General features: G+C 44.9%; 1 protein-coding gene across 1 annotated transcript in view; it reads left to right on the forward strand.

The window, feature by feature from the left end:
* The first annotated feature begins 1,108 nt into the window (after positions 1 to 1,108).
* Positions 1,109 to 13,319, forward strand: part of LOC107111896 (2'-5'-oligoadenylate synthase-like protein 2) — a 22,061-nt gene continuing 9,850 nt past the window's right edge. Inside the window, exons 1-3 of the mRNA XM_015412940.1 lie at positions 1,109 to 1,326; positions 10,698 to 10,986; positions 13,036 to 13,211. Of these exons, the coding sequence (XP_015268426.1) occupies positions 1,162 to 1,326; positions 10,698 to 10,986; positions 13,036 to 13,211 (630 nt within the window). The 5' untranslated portion in view covers positions 1,109 to 1,161. The remainder of the gene's footprint in view (positions 1,327 to 10,697; positions 10,987 to 13,035; positions 13,212 to 13,319) is intronic.

Genomic DNA, 13,319 nt, shown 5'->3' on the forward strand with positions numbered 1-13,319 from the left:
GAAAAGTTGTACATCCCAATATGTACTCCCCCCCAAAAAAATAACTTGATCTGTACCTGGGCATACTGCTAGTGAAACTGAATCATTCACTGAGTAGAGTGCAAAGGATATCTATTTAAAACATTTGAATCCCGGACTCCGTAGAACGTTCTCAAGATGTTTTGCAAGGGTAATTAAACGCTGATTAAAGCATTATAGCGCTTTCGGTACTCCGGATTAGAACTAAATTCGAGTCCAGTGGCACCTTTCAGACCAACAAAGTTTAATTCTGGGTATAAACTTTCATGTTCATGCACACTTCTTCAGATACTCCGGATTGTTTGCTACAGTAAACTACAGATTAGGTGTGTGGCTGTGTGCGTGCTGTATAAAGAAAAAAAACTCTTCCCTACTTACTCTCCCCCGGGATTTAGCCATTATCCTCTGAGTGTACAAAACTCTCACGCTGCAATCCCTTACCACTGTCTTGCAGCCGATGACCTTTTATTCCCGTCCTTGTGTTTTTATTTCCGGTAAAGAAGAAACGATTATTTACTTAACGTGCCAGCCATGATTGTCCGCTTATAACAAGCTTAAACAGAATGTCTAATGAGGGAGTAGTCCTAGTATTTCTTACTCGGAATTTCCCACTCGGAACGTCAAAGATTCCCCCCACCACCACCTTGCTTCAGCTACGCTCCGTGCTGAGCGGAAGTGACCCTTTGTCTACGTCGCTTCAATACCACTTCCTGGACTCTGAATTTTTCTTAAGGTGGATTTTCACAGGGCTTTGAAAGCAAGCTGAAATCTTATTTTGGGACCAGATAAATGTTCAAGAACACAGAAGTTCAAAATTCTAAACAAATACCAATAGCAATGCAATCCCAGTCTTAATTTTATTTTGCAAATTTTTATCTGCCTTTTTTTTTTAAAGGAAACTTTCTAATAAGGAGACTACAAAGGTTCTTTTATTATATTGTTTTCTGTCCCTCCCCACTACAATATATGCATTTTTCATATTTTATATTGAAAGCAGATAGTGGGGAAATGTTGCAAAAATGACAGTGTACTCTACCTTAACTGCTCGCACATGACCTCCGTCTCAAACAATCATATGAGAAGAACCGAGCTGGCCGCGCCTGACACAAGCGGCGTAGGAATAGAAGGTGCCAGTCGGGAGCCATGGAACTCTACCGAGTCTCCTCTTGCGAGCTGGATGGGTGGATTGCGGCCCATCTCCAGCCTAGCGAGGAGTTTCTTGAGAACGTCCAAGCTGCTGTGCAACGAATCTGCAATTACTTGAAAAAGAATTTCTCCATAGAGGCCAGAGTAATCAAGCTGGTAAAGGTGAGTCTGTCCCACTTCCAGAAGGAATGGCAGCTTCACATTTCCTAGGCAGGCGAGCAGCACGATTGACTTATATGCTCCAGCCCCGGTGACGCTGTTTATTTTCCTTATTAGCAAAGAGATCTCGAGGCAGGTTCCGCGCAGAGTTAATATCCGATCATTAGAAACCCAATGCAGATAAAATTAGCACTGATCCTTATTGAGGGGGGCGGGGGAGATGGGCAGCAAAAGCCAGTACCAGATGAGGCTCGCAAAATGTGGTCGATGGGGGGAGGGCTGATTAACACCCGGCTGCCTGAGAACCCCTAACCAATGCTTGTGTTTGTTACTTGGAAGACTAGCTTTCCGTCGTTTATCGTTACCTTGGTGACCAAATTGGCCCCCCCTTCCAGATGCTCCCTTTCTAAACAATTTGTTCTCTAGCAGCATGAGCACTGCACCAGATCAGTGTTAATAGGCAGTGGAGCTATAGGAATCAAAAGTATCTCATTTTCGTCAAAACAGAACAGCAGAATGAATGCTGAGAGCATAATGTAGCCACCAGTTTCTCTCTCTCCATTTTCTTCTATTAGATCAAATTAAACATCGTGGCAACCATATTGGAGACCTTGAGTTTCAGGGTAGCATTTGAAAGCAGTCCCTCCTGGCCCCACCCCCACCCCCAGTTCTGAATTTCATGCGGTTTTTGTTTGGTTTTGCTTTTTAAAGTATCTCTGGAGGGGGAGATACTCTGGAGGTGGGGCCATAGGGTGGGGAGAAGCAGGAAAAATAAATGCTCACTCAGCCTGGTAGCTGGTTTTAATGATTAATTGCAAGCCACTTTACTGTAACTTGGCTTTGTAAATAAACATGCAGAATGCCTCCTTCCTAACTGAATTGCCACTGTCAAATTCCTCTTCTTCCTATCAAAAATCTGGGCTCAGGGCTAAAGGACTGCAGAGGCATAAAGCTCCAGCTGTCTGACTCCAGAACCTTCACAACCGAAAAAGAAATATTGTACTTTACGGCAGAAGGCTAAAGAGCTATGTCTAGGCAATCACCTCTCACTACTGAAAAGCGAGGTCTTTCAGAGGATCTAAATAAATCTCTGCCAAAAAAAATCAGTTCTCTGAATGCTGAGACTACAAACACTCTGCACATGTGCAGAATGCTTTTCCTTCACTGCACACTAGCTACTTGCATCTCTTTACTTGGGGTTAGTGGATAATTTCTAGGTTTGAAGAAGTGGTTTGCAGGCATGTGTAATTTAGGGATTTCCCATTTGATCAATTAAGACACCAATTAATTGCAGTCTGCCCCACCCAGTCAGTGCTGTATTGAATCCTGCCCAGCAGTCTTATCCCTTGCAACATCTCTTGAGGAAAGAATGTAGGTATATTCATGAAATCAACGAAGAATTCATAGCATGGTCAGAAGCAAATAACTTTTCCCTGGATAGCTGATGGTGTGCCATATCGCAGATGATGATGATGATTTGTGTACCGCCCATAGCTGAAGCTCTCTGAGCAGTCTATATCAAATATAAAACAATAAAATACATAAAAACATTAAAATTAATTTAAAATAACATAAAACATTAAAAAACAATACACCTGGCCCAGAAAGATCTAATCCAAAGTGACAAAAAACACACCTGGCTAATCACATCTGGATCCTGCATGACCCGGGAGGTCTTTAAAGGCCTCTGTAAAGAGGGCTGTCTTGTCTTGGCACTGAAAAGATGGCAAATTTGGCGCCAGGCAGGCCACAGCAGGGAGGTTGTTCCAAAAACGGGGGAGGCACCACCAAAAGGCCCTTTCCCTATTTGCCACCCCCCGAGCCTCTCAAGGGGTTGGCACTCAGAGGAAGGCCCCAGAAGTTGAGTGTAGTGTCTGGGTAGATTGTAGTTGGGAGAGGCAGTCCAACAGGTATTGTGGTCCCAAGCTGTGTAGGGCTTTATAGGTTGAGACCAGCACCTTGAATTGGGACCGGAAACATACAGACAGCCAACGCAGGTGGGCCATAACTGGTCTTATATGTTTGGACCTCCAGATGTCTTCAAGGACTTCTATGCATCCCTCCTTATGATGACAGCTGCACATGTAAATTGGTGGTAGGAAGCAATAATTGACACTAAAAAGCTCAACTATACTTTACATTTAGGACATAGTTAATGTCCATGCCATTTTTTTTTTCAGTCTAGTGAACAGCCCATTGCTTCATAACCACTTGATTGTGACTATGCACTGATATTGTGCGGTACACACATAGTGGTGCATGGAAATACCGCTGTTCATACAACTGTTTAGTGAGGCATCACCAGGCCCCACCTCATATCTACTCATGACATTATGAGGCCCCACCCAATGAGTTCCAGAGTTTAGGAAGATGGGATTCTGGCAACCCTGCACTCCCTCCCCCAGTATACTTATAGTCCCTTGCTGTAACATTTCTGTCTATGGGTCTGCACATTTGCTTATTCACATCTGTCCTATTTACAGATAAGCGGGAGTAGGAGGAGTTGGCTCCTCCTTGTCGTACCTCTCTGTAGTCCATTGTTTAAAACATCTTCTCTATATCCATCTGGTTCAGTACAGGAGCCAGCTTGGGAGCAAAGTGTTTGGGTGATGAAGCACTAGCAAGAGGTAAGGCAAAGGAAGGTTCCTCTCCCCTCACCTGTTACTCCATTTTGCTGGGGGGAGGGGAGAAAGGTAGACACACACATCCTGGATGCCCTCATCATGGGGAGTTTGGCTCTAACAATTTAGTTAGAGGGCCAAACCGTACATTAGCTTTTTTAAACAGTTGGGTCCAGCTTTCTTGGACCCACTCAGATTCCCCACAGTCCATAGCAGCAGTGGGGAATAGCTATTTAGAAACAAAGCAGAGACCTTTCCAAACACCACCGCCTGGGTAAGAAGAGCTCTTCCCACAACAGTTAAGGAGACCTTTCCCACCCCACAGCAGCGTTTGGAACTGAAATGAGCTTAGCTTTATTTCCAAATATCCATTTTTAAATAGCCAATAGAAATCCAGACCCAACTCTTAAAAAAAACCCTGAACATCTAGTTTGGCCCAGAATTCTTAACAATGTGATAATATACATGCTTACTCAGAACTAAGTTCTGCTGACATCAGTGGAACGTCTTCCCAAGGACAGTCGTTGGTGGCTTCAGAGCCAATAATACCAACAACTCACACACAGTTATCAGCACCTAAGGTGGAAAAACTCAAAGTGTGTTCCCAACGTGGCTCCCTCTAAGCTGTGGAGTCTTGTGGGCAAAAATTCTACTTTGTGAGCTACTGGCATTAAAGTTGTGAGTGAGCAATTTGGCTACTGCATAAATTAGTTTGCTCTGGAGCCATCCTTCCTGAGCTAAGACAAAAATCTGTGAGCCAGAGGCTAAAAACCTGTGAGCTAGCTCACACTAACTCAGCTTAGAGGGAACACTGCTCACAAGTAAATCTGCCAGTGGAGGCATCTTTATGGCAAAAGATCCATCAAGCATCTTCCCAAAGAATCTTCCCTGCAGAGGTTAGCCATATTCCATCATAGATGGTGGTGTGGTTTTGGGCAGCATATATGGGATACTGGACATCCTTTTTAAATTTAAACACAGCCTCTCATCTAACTATACTCTCAGGAAGATGACTTGCATTTTCCAACGGCCTATGAGTCAGTGGCCTGCAACCATTTATGAGTCAGTGACCTGACTCATATATGGATGGTGGTGTTTTGGGCAGCATATATGGGATACTGGACATCCTTTTTAAATTTAAACACAGCCTCTCATCTAACTATACTCTCAGGAAGATGACTTGCATTTTCCAACGGCCTATGAGTCAGTGGCCTGCAACCATTTATGCGTCAGTGACCTGACTCATAAGCAAGTTGTGGAAAGAAGTCTATGGAGTTCTTAAGAAAAGTGAAAAGTGCATTAAGTCAAAGCTGTATAAAGAGAGCAGATTCTCAAACTGCATATGAGTAAGTTGTCAGGAAGCTGGTTTTACACATACAGGACACGGACATGTTCAGCCCTCAGAGGTTGCCTTCAGGTTATCAAATGCTGTCAGATTCATTTACAGTCTTTTTCAAGACTTGAATCTGGCAACATAACTAAACTTAACCATCTTAAAAGGACAACTTCTTTGATTCATACCTCGTGTAATTTCTAGGGTAGCTGACAGCCATCTAAGGAAGCCAGGCACCTTTTTAAAAAAAGAAAAAAAATCTGTGTGTGGCTGGTCAGGGCTCCCCACAGAGTTTGGCTGGCATCGGGAGACTTCTGATGCTCCAGCAGGAAGTAAATATGGACCAATTTCAAGGGTGGGTCCAGACTTGATCACTGCAGCCTTCAAAGGTCAGTGATGGGCCTGCAAGATGACAAGGCTGAGAAGGGCAGCTGTGGAAAGGCTTCAGGCTACCTGCAGGAAGAGAGGATGGGTACAGGTCAGGGCTTTTTAAGCGCAGGCAGACTGAAGAAAGGCAAACATCAAATTGGGTAGTCAGTAGCAAGCTCTAGTGGTGTGGAGAGGCTTCAGGCTACCTGCAGGAGGAGAGGATGGGTACAGGTCAGGGCTTTTGAAGCACAGGCAGACTGAAGAAAGAGCAAACATCAAATTGGGTAGTCAGTAGCAAGCTCTAGTAGAGTTTTTGATCCAACGATCACCTTGGCAGGAATGAGCCTTTTTCTCCCCCAAGGTGAGTGCATACAGCTGTCACCAGGGTCAGAATCCTGCTGGTACTTTACAGATGTACTTAGTGCAACATCCTGCAGAACCTCATGATGGATCTCAATTGACACAAACCTTTTGGGCAGAAGAGAAGTCCCGAGCAGGCAGCTGGGCACTCCAGCAACAGAGCAAAGCCTCTATCCGGGCTCTCTGTTTCCTCTGCTCCAGGGGCCCTGGGTGTGTCCAGGGGATCCCTGACAAATGGCCGATTTTCACTAATGGACACTTCTTTGGCCCTCATGTCACATAATAGCAGCAGCATTGGAGGGGGCTTGGGAAGCTGAAATTGAGCTTCTCAGGCAAAGGAGCTGTTTTTTTCTGCTTCTACCACAACAGAAGATTGGAGCTCTGGGCAGTCATGTATTCCTTTGCTTCTTTCCCACAATGCAGCTGTCATACTTTGTGTCTTTATGGTAACCCCCCACCCTTTAGTCACCATGGCTAGTAGCCACTGAGAGACCTGTCCTCCATGAATCTATTTAAAAGGGGATTAGATAGATTCATGGATGAGAGGTCTGTCAGGGCTACCAGCTATGGTGACTAAAGGGAACATCCAAGTTCAGAGGCAGTGAGCCTCTGAAGGCCAGTGCCAGGAGGTAACATCAGTCAGCCTCTGAAGCCCGGTGCCGGGAGGCCCTGTTGTTGGCCTTCCAGAGGAACTGGCTGCCCACTGTGTGAGACAGGATGCTGGACTAGATAGACCACTGGTCTGATCCAGCAAGGCTCTTCTTATGTCCTCTTGACTCTAGATATGTGAAGGAAGGCGAGAGCAACACATCTGCCCCAGCTCCACCCAGCACAGCAGCGGGAGGCTTAGAGTCCTGTGCTGAGTCACCGCAAGGGTGAAAAGGTTCAATAACGAGAGACAGATTCCCTTCCTCTCCCGCCTTGCAACAATAGCATAAGCAACCAAGGATATGAACAAACACTGGAGTTCCTAAGAACTCTTCGTCAGGCTGTATGCAAAGTGAGGAAAGGGCAATGAGAGAGAGAGGGCAGGGCATAGCGTAGTCACTTTAAAGGGAGATGACAGTGAATGTAAGACAACCATCCCTTTAAAAAGTTATACGCCAAGAAAAAGAAATAGTGGACATAACTGTAACTTGTATGCAAATATAAGTCAACCCCCTCTTTTTGGGGGGGCATATCTGAGAGCAAAACCTAGTCTTGCATTAGAGTAAACACTGTGATTGAAAAGGCTCAGCTGGCCGTTTATAATGGACTTAAAACAGAATGAAGGCACTTCTGAGGCTGACACTGAAATCCTGTGCATGTTTACTTGGAAGCGATTCCCACAGTGACAGCAGGGCTTACTCCCGGCTACATATGCCTAGGATTCTGCCACACGTGGCAGCATTGTGTTGCGCAGAGGTCTCCAGCGTGGTGCCCATGGGTTCCTTGGTCCCAGCCAATTATTTTTACAAAGTGGGTGGGGCCGGGTGAGGCCTTTGCTCAGCAGGGCTTCTGATTGGCCATTGGAGATCTCATTGGCTGTGCAGACTTTAAAAAAATGCTTTTGGCAGCACCTGCCACTAGAACATGAGGATCTTCACCGTGTGGCTGAAGCTGTATGCAAGAAAATATTTTTAAACAACATGTTCATTTAAAAAGGCATCTCTACCTGAATTTGGCATAGTGGTTAGAGTGTTGGACTAGGACTGGGGAGACCTGGCTTCAAATTTCTACTGAATCATAAAGTTCACTGAATGGCTTCGGCTAGTCTCTCCCTCAGTTTTACCTACCTCACAGGATTGTTGTAATGATACAGGAGAGGATTAGACAGCAGCACAAGCTGCCCTGAGTTTCTTACAGTAAGGACAGCATAAAAATGTGAGAGAGAAGTTGCAGCTGCTGTTGTACATATATGGGTAGTAAATATCTGACTTATATCTGTAACTACAAGCATGCCTGTTTTGTATTGCCTGATAATTAGGTATCCCTTCATAGACCCCTTTAACAAAGAGTTCCTGGCTGTGGGCCTGATGTGTTTCCACAAAGAGGACCCTTGGCCCTTCTTTGACAATGAGATCACATTATGTTGTGAAAGGAAGAGAGGGGAGGAGGAAGTATGCAAAAGGAAAGCTTGAGCACTGCTGCTGCAGTTGTTTGTAGGTGATTTTGCCCCAAAACTAGAGTGTCACTGTGTGACGTTGGTGACATGATGACGCCAGGTCTGGGTGACATTGTCACAACACCTTTCGGGCCACTTGGGGGTGGCATTTCCCCCCATCTGCCAGCTGGCCGGCAGCGAGGGGAACACCCCACAAAAGCAGGGGTTCCTGGCAACCCTGTAACTGGGCTGGAAGATTCCAGTTGCTTATCACTTGCCACCTTCCCAATGCAATGACAATGGACGGGCCACTCCATTCCACACCCCGTCATGGTGTATTGGTATATTGTAGCCAGCAAACCTCTCTCCTCCTAGAAAGCCCAGTATCATGTATTGTCCTCAGTACAAAGTTACTACTTTGTGCTTGTTCCCATTCCCAAAGTGGAATGCTCAAATATACACAAACGCTTTAATTGCTTGTCTAATTGTTTGGAACTTGTGGGCCTGCTAATGCTTTCCCCAGACAAGAGATTATTATACAACCTGCAGTAGTGAGTGGGCTCCCAGGGCTGGTACAGAGTTTCTTCCTTGAGAAGCTGCCTAATGTCCCAAGATGTTAGGACCTGATGGAAGGGCATAACTGCTGTGAGAGTACACAGACTCACCTATAGTCTGTTAAGAACCTCTGTTGCAGCCACTTGTTTGTTAGAGGTATTGGCTGAACAAATCACAAGCCTGAAATTTGCTTTCGTTCTCAGATTTGCAAAACATGTACAAGTTTTACTCTCTCAGCTCTCAGTGTTCCATCCTTGGAAGGGAGATACTTTGTACAAAAGGATTGATGCCCGGGAAAATCTCTGAACAAGTCAATCTAATAGTACACAGTTTTGATACATATGCTTCTGTGGAAAATTTCTTCTAAGCTCAGAGAAGCAACATATGTTTCCATGGAAAATTTCTTCTAAGCTCAGAGAAGCACTCACCTCATACCATCAAAAGTGACAACTTGGAAGGTTTTACTCATTTTAAGAATAATTAGACTGATTTTAAGTAAAAAAACCTTAAAAGATAAACATAAGTGATCTTTGGCTGGGATACAAGGCTTTCATTTGACACCTGGAAATAAACTTCAGACTTCTGTTCAGTCGGAAAGCTGTAATATAGAGATTTAGTATCAAAAAGAGTAGCCATTTCAATATAGCCCTGTGATTTAGTGGTTAATATGTTGCTTTGGGACAGGCAAAGAGACCTTTCATTTCCATATGTCTGTTTTAAAAGGACTATGTCCCTTGGGTGGCTGGGGAGAATAGTTCACCTATTACACCACTTTTTCAAATAGTTAAGGGTTGTTGGACCTGGCAGCAACTCCTAGGAATGTGTAGTGAGAGACTCACCTCCTCCCATTTCTCCAGTTCTCACCAATTAATGGGAAACTTAAGGGGTTAACACCAGAGCAGGAGGGGCTGTTGCCAGTGGTGACCTAGTGTTTTGTGGAGTCATTTTTCCATGGAAGATGAGGAGAGTCTACAGCAAAGGAAAATAACTTCCTGTAACTTTTTCACAACTCTCATTCAACATAACATCCTCTGTCTTATCTAATCCTGCTGGTAGCACCATGTGATGCTGAGCTTTAAAGCAAACATTTGCCTACATAACTAAAATAAGGCTAAGAACCTTCATTTACAGAAATCTTTCTTTTCAGTACCAGTTTGGTGTAGTGGTTAAGTGCGCGGACTCTAATCTGGGAGAACCGGGTTTGATTCCCCCACTCCTCCACTTGCACCTGGATGGATGACCTTGGGCAAGCCGTAGTTCTGATAAGAGCTGTTCTTGAGAAAGAGCAGTTTCTGTCAAGAGCTCTCTCAGCCCCACTTACCTCACAGGGTGTCTGTTGTGGGGAGGGGAAGGGAAAGGAGTTTGTAAGCCGCTCTGAGACACCTTTGGGTAGTGAAGGGCGGGGTATAAATCCAATCTCTTCTTCTTCTTCTTCTTCAGTATCCTGGGCAGCCTCTTAATCCTACTGTGAAGATTTCACACAAAAAAACACAAACTATGTAGCTGTGCAGGAAGATTGCTGCTTGATTGTTCGTGTCAGATTCTTTAAAAAAAACCCATTAGTATTCTCCCTTATGGGGTGTGAATATAAATGTGGCCCTTGCCTGATTCACAGAGAAAAGAGCAATGTATTTACAGGTATGATAGATCCTAAGGATGTGTACAAAAATCCACATTTGCACAAAATTTTCCCAACTGCTCCTTTTCACACGTTACATTATGGTAACTCCAACTATCCGATGGAGTGATCGACTATAACAGAGTCCCAGACTGAGGTATGGATGAGCTTAGGGACTTTCTCTGTCCTGGAGAGTGGATGGAGGAAGATCTAGAACTCAGAAGCTTTGCCATTGTTTTTCAGTGGGGGAAAAAAAAACAGGGTGGGATGAACGGAAGGACTCCACTTTACTTGAGAAGCTATTTGAAAGGACTGTTGGGGGGAAAAGCCATTGACAGTGATACCCTGTGTGCCTGTTGCTTGTTGATGACAAGGCAAGTGCAGCTTATATAATGGACTGGATACTGAGCAACAGCCCTTCTGCTTTCTTTCCAGGGAGGCTCTGCAGGGCAAGGGAAAGTGCTGCAGGACAATTCAGACGCCGATCCAATTCTGTTTCTCCACTGGTTCTCCAGCTATGACGATCAGAGGGAGAGGTCTGAATGTGTGATTGATTCCCTGAAGCAAGCTCTGGTCCGGGATGAACGGACTATTGCCTACAAGGTTCATATCTTACCTCCAGAAGCAAAGGGGAGACCACCACACTCTCTGTCGCTTACTCTCCAATCAAAAAATAAGAAGGAGTCTGTGGAGCTGGACATCCTTCCAGCATACGATGTTTTAGGTAAGGAATCTCCTTCTCTTTAGTTTATGTCAGTGAATGAATAGAGGTTACTTCCTGTCAAGTGGTAGAACTTTGGAGGCATATAACAATTTTCTAATCTGGTTGTCAGAATTTTCTGCCAAGTGGTAGAATTTTATTACATGTGTTGGAGAAGCTACCTATAATTCAAACTGGCTCCACGATTGCTGTAAAAACAACAGCTCTGCTAGCTACTAATGGTTTATATTGTTCAGCATCTCCTTTCCCACAGAGGGAGACAGATGGTCTGTAAGGCCCTCAGAAGGGCCACAGCCTTCTCCAGTTGCTCTGCCCTAGCCTGCAACATTGAAAGATATACTGCCTGTGAACATGAAGGTCCCCCATTCATCCACCATGGCTGCTGATGACTGACCTTTCCTCCATAAATTGCTCTGATGCGACAAATTCACTACGCAGTGTGTAAATAAGTCCTTTTTTGTGCCCATCTTGAATCTGCTGCCTAGCAATTTCACTTGGTACACTTGAGTTTGTAGATTTTGGGAGAGGAAGAAAAAGCTCCCTCTTTCTCCAGACAATGCATAATTTTACAAACTGGTATCAGTTCCTCTCCTCTTACTCCTCTTTCTTATGAAGTAAAAAGCCCCAAACTCTTTAGCCTTTCCTTACAAGGAAGTGTTCCAACCCATTGATTATTTTGGTTGGGTTTTCTGAACCTTTTCCAGCTCCACAATATCCTTCTTAAAACGGGGTGGTGAGACCTATACACAGTATTCCAAATGCAGCCATATCATAGATCTGGACAAGGGCATTATATAATGCTAGTTGTTTTATTTTGAGTCCTTTTCACAATAATTCCCCCCGACGGAATTTGGCTTTTTTGCTGTTGCAGCACACTGAGTCAACAATTTCATTGAACTATCCACTACAACCACAAGACCTCATTCCTGGTCTGTCACCACCAATTCAACCCTCATCAGTGTACAGGTAAACATTGGCTGCGGTCACACGGAACATTAGCCATGCTACAGAGATGGAAGATAGGCGGATTTTCCAGACGCGATCTCACTGGCACATCTGGGAAGCGTAGCACTCCCGTGGGTCACCCAAGGCTTCCTGTCGAATATGTGCGGCAAAAAAATAGTACCTCGGAGGTACTAGTTTCCGGAAACCGCGGGGCAAGGGCGGGCATCTGATCGCGTTTCCGGTGGCATCCGGCGCCCGCCCATGTCCCCTCGCAAAAAGCTTCCCCCCCCCAAGTCTCCATGGATGCGCACAAGCACCCAACGGAGCATGCGCATACTTCAGTGTACAGGGAAAAAACATTTGCCCTGGAGGAAGGCGAAGAGGCGACTGCTTGTCCAACAGTCCCCAGGAGCCACACAGATGGCAGCTCAGAGTCGCCCAGAGTTATGCTAATGAGCTGCTGCACCTCTTTTTCTACGAAATGTCCCCTGGATGTGAGACCACCAAGGCATACCACGGTCATGATGCAGAGGCAGGCAATGGCAAACCACCTCTGAAAAGTCTCTTGCCTTGATAACACAACAGGCTCACCATAAGTTAACTGTGACTTGACAGTACTTTCCTCCACCACCACCACCACCAAGCTTGCTAGAAGGGACAAACCTGTTCAGTTCCCAGTTGCTCTAGTTTCAGAACTTGCCATTTTGGTCGATATATAGGTAAATAGCTGAGTTTGGGGTCTAATGTGGTCTGTGGCTCTTTTGTTAATCAAGGATATGGATTGCAAAAGACCAACATTTTAGTCGTATTTTAGGGCAGAGAAGTAAAATGTACTTCTGGCACAGTTTTTAGAGTGAGAAAACAACCTTCCATCTAAAGTTACCAATTGCTTAGCTTGCCCACTCAGGCAAGGTAGACTCCGGTGAACAGTCCCTTCCTCTGCCTGGATGTGGGCCCTTTCTTCTTTGCTCTTTTATCTAGTTAAGATGGCATCTATCCACTGACCCACAAGTTCCACTGTTGGGGCAGAAAAGTTACGGATGGTTCTGATAAGATGCAATGGATTTACAACAGCCTCATGATAACCTGCTTTTCTCCCCATCCCAGAGCAGGTGACTTTGACATACAAGCCACCCCCCAAGATCTATGAGGATCTGGTCCAGGCCACCAAGGTCCCTGGTGAGTTCTCCACTTCTTTCATCAAGCTGCAGAGAAACTTTGTGAAGCAGTCTCCAGAAAAACTGAAGGATTTGCTGCGACTGGTCAAGCACTGGTACAAGGAGGTAAGCTGCTCTTCTTCTTCTTCTTCTTCTTCTTCTTCTTCTTCTTCTTCTTCTTCTTCTTCTTCTTCTTCTTCTTCTTCTTCTTCTTCTTCTTCTTCTTCTTCTTCT

The sequence above is a fragment of the Gekko japonicus genome, unplaced genomic scaffold (assembly GCF_001447785.1).
Source record: "Gekko japonicus isolate JY-2015 unplaced genomic scaffold, Gekko_japonicus_V1.1 scaffold1800, whole genome shotgun sequence".
NCBI classification, from domain to species: Eukaryota; Metazoa; Chordata; class Lepidosauria; order Squamata; family Gekkonidae; genus Gekko; species Gekko japonicus.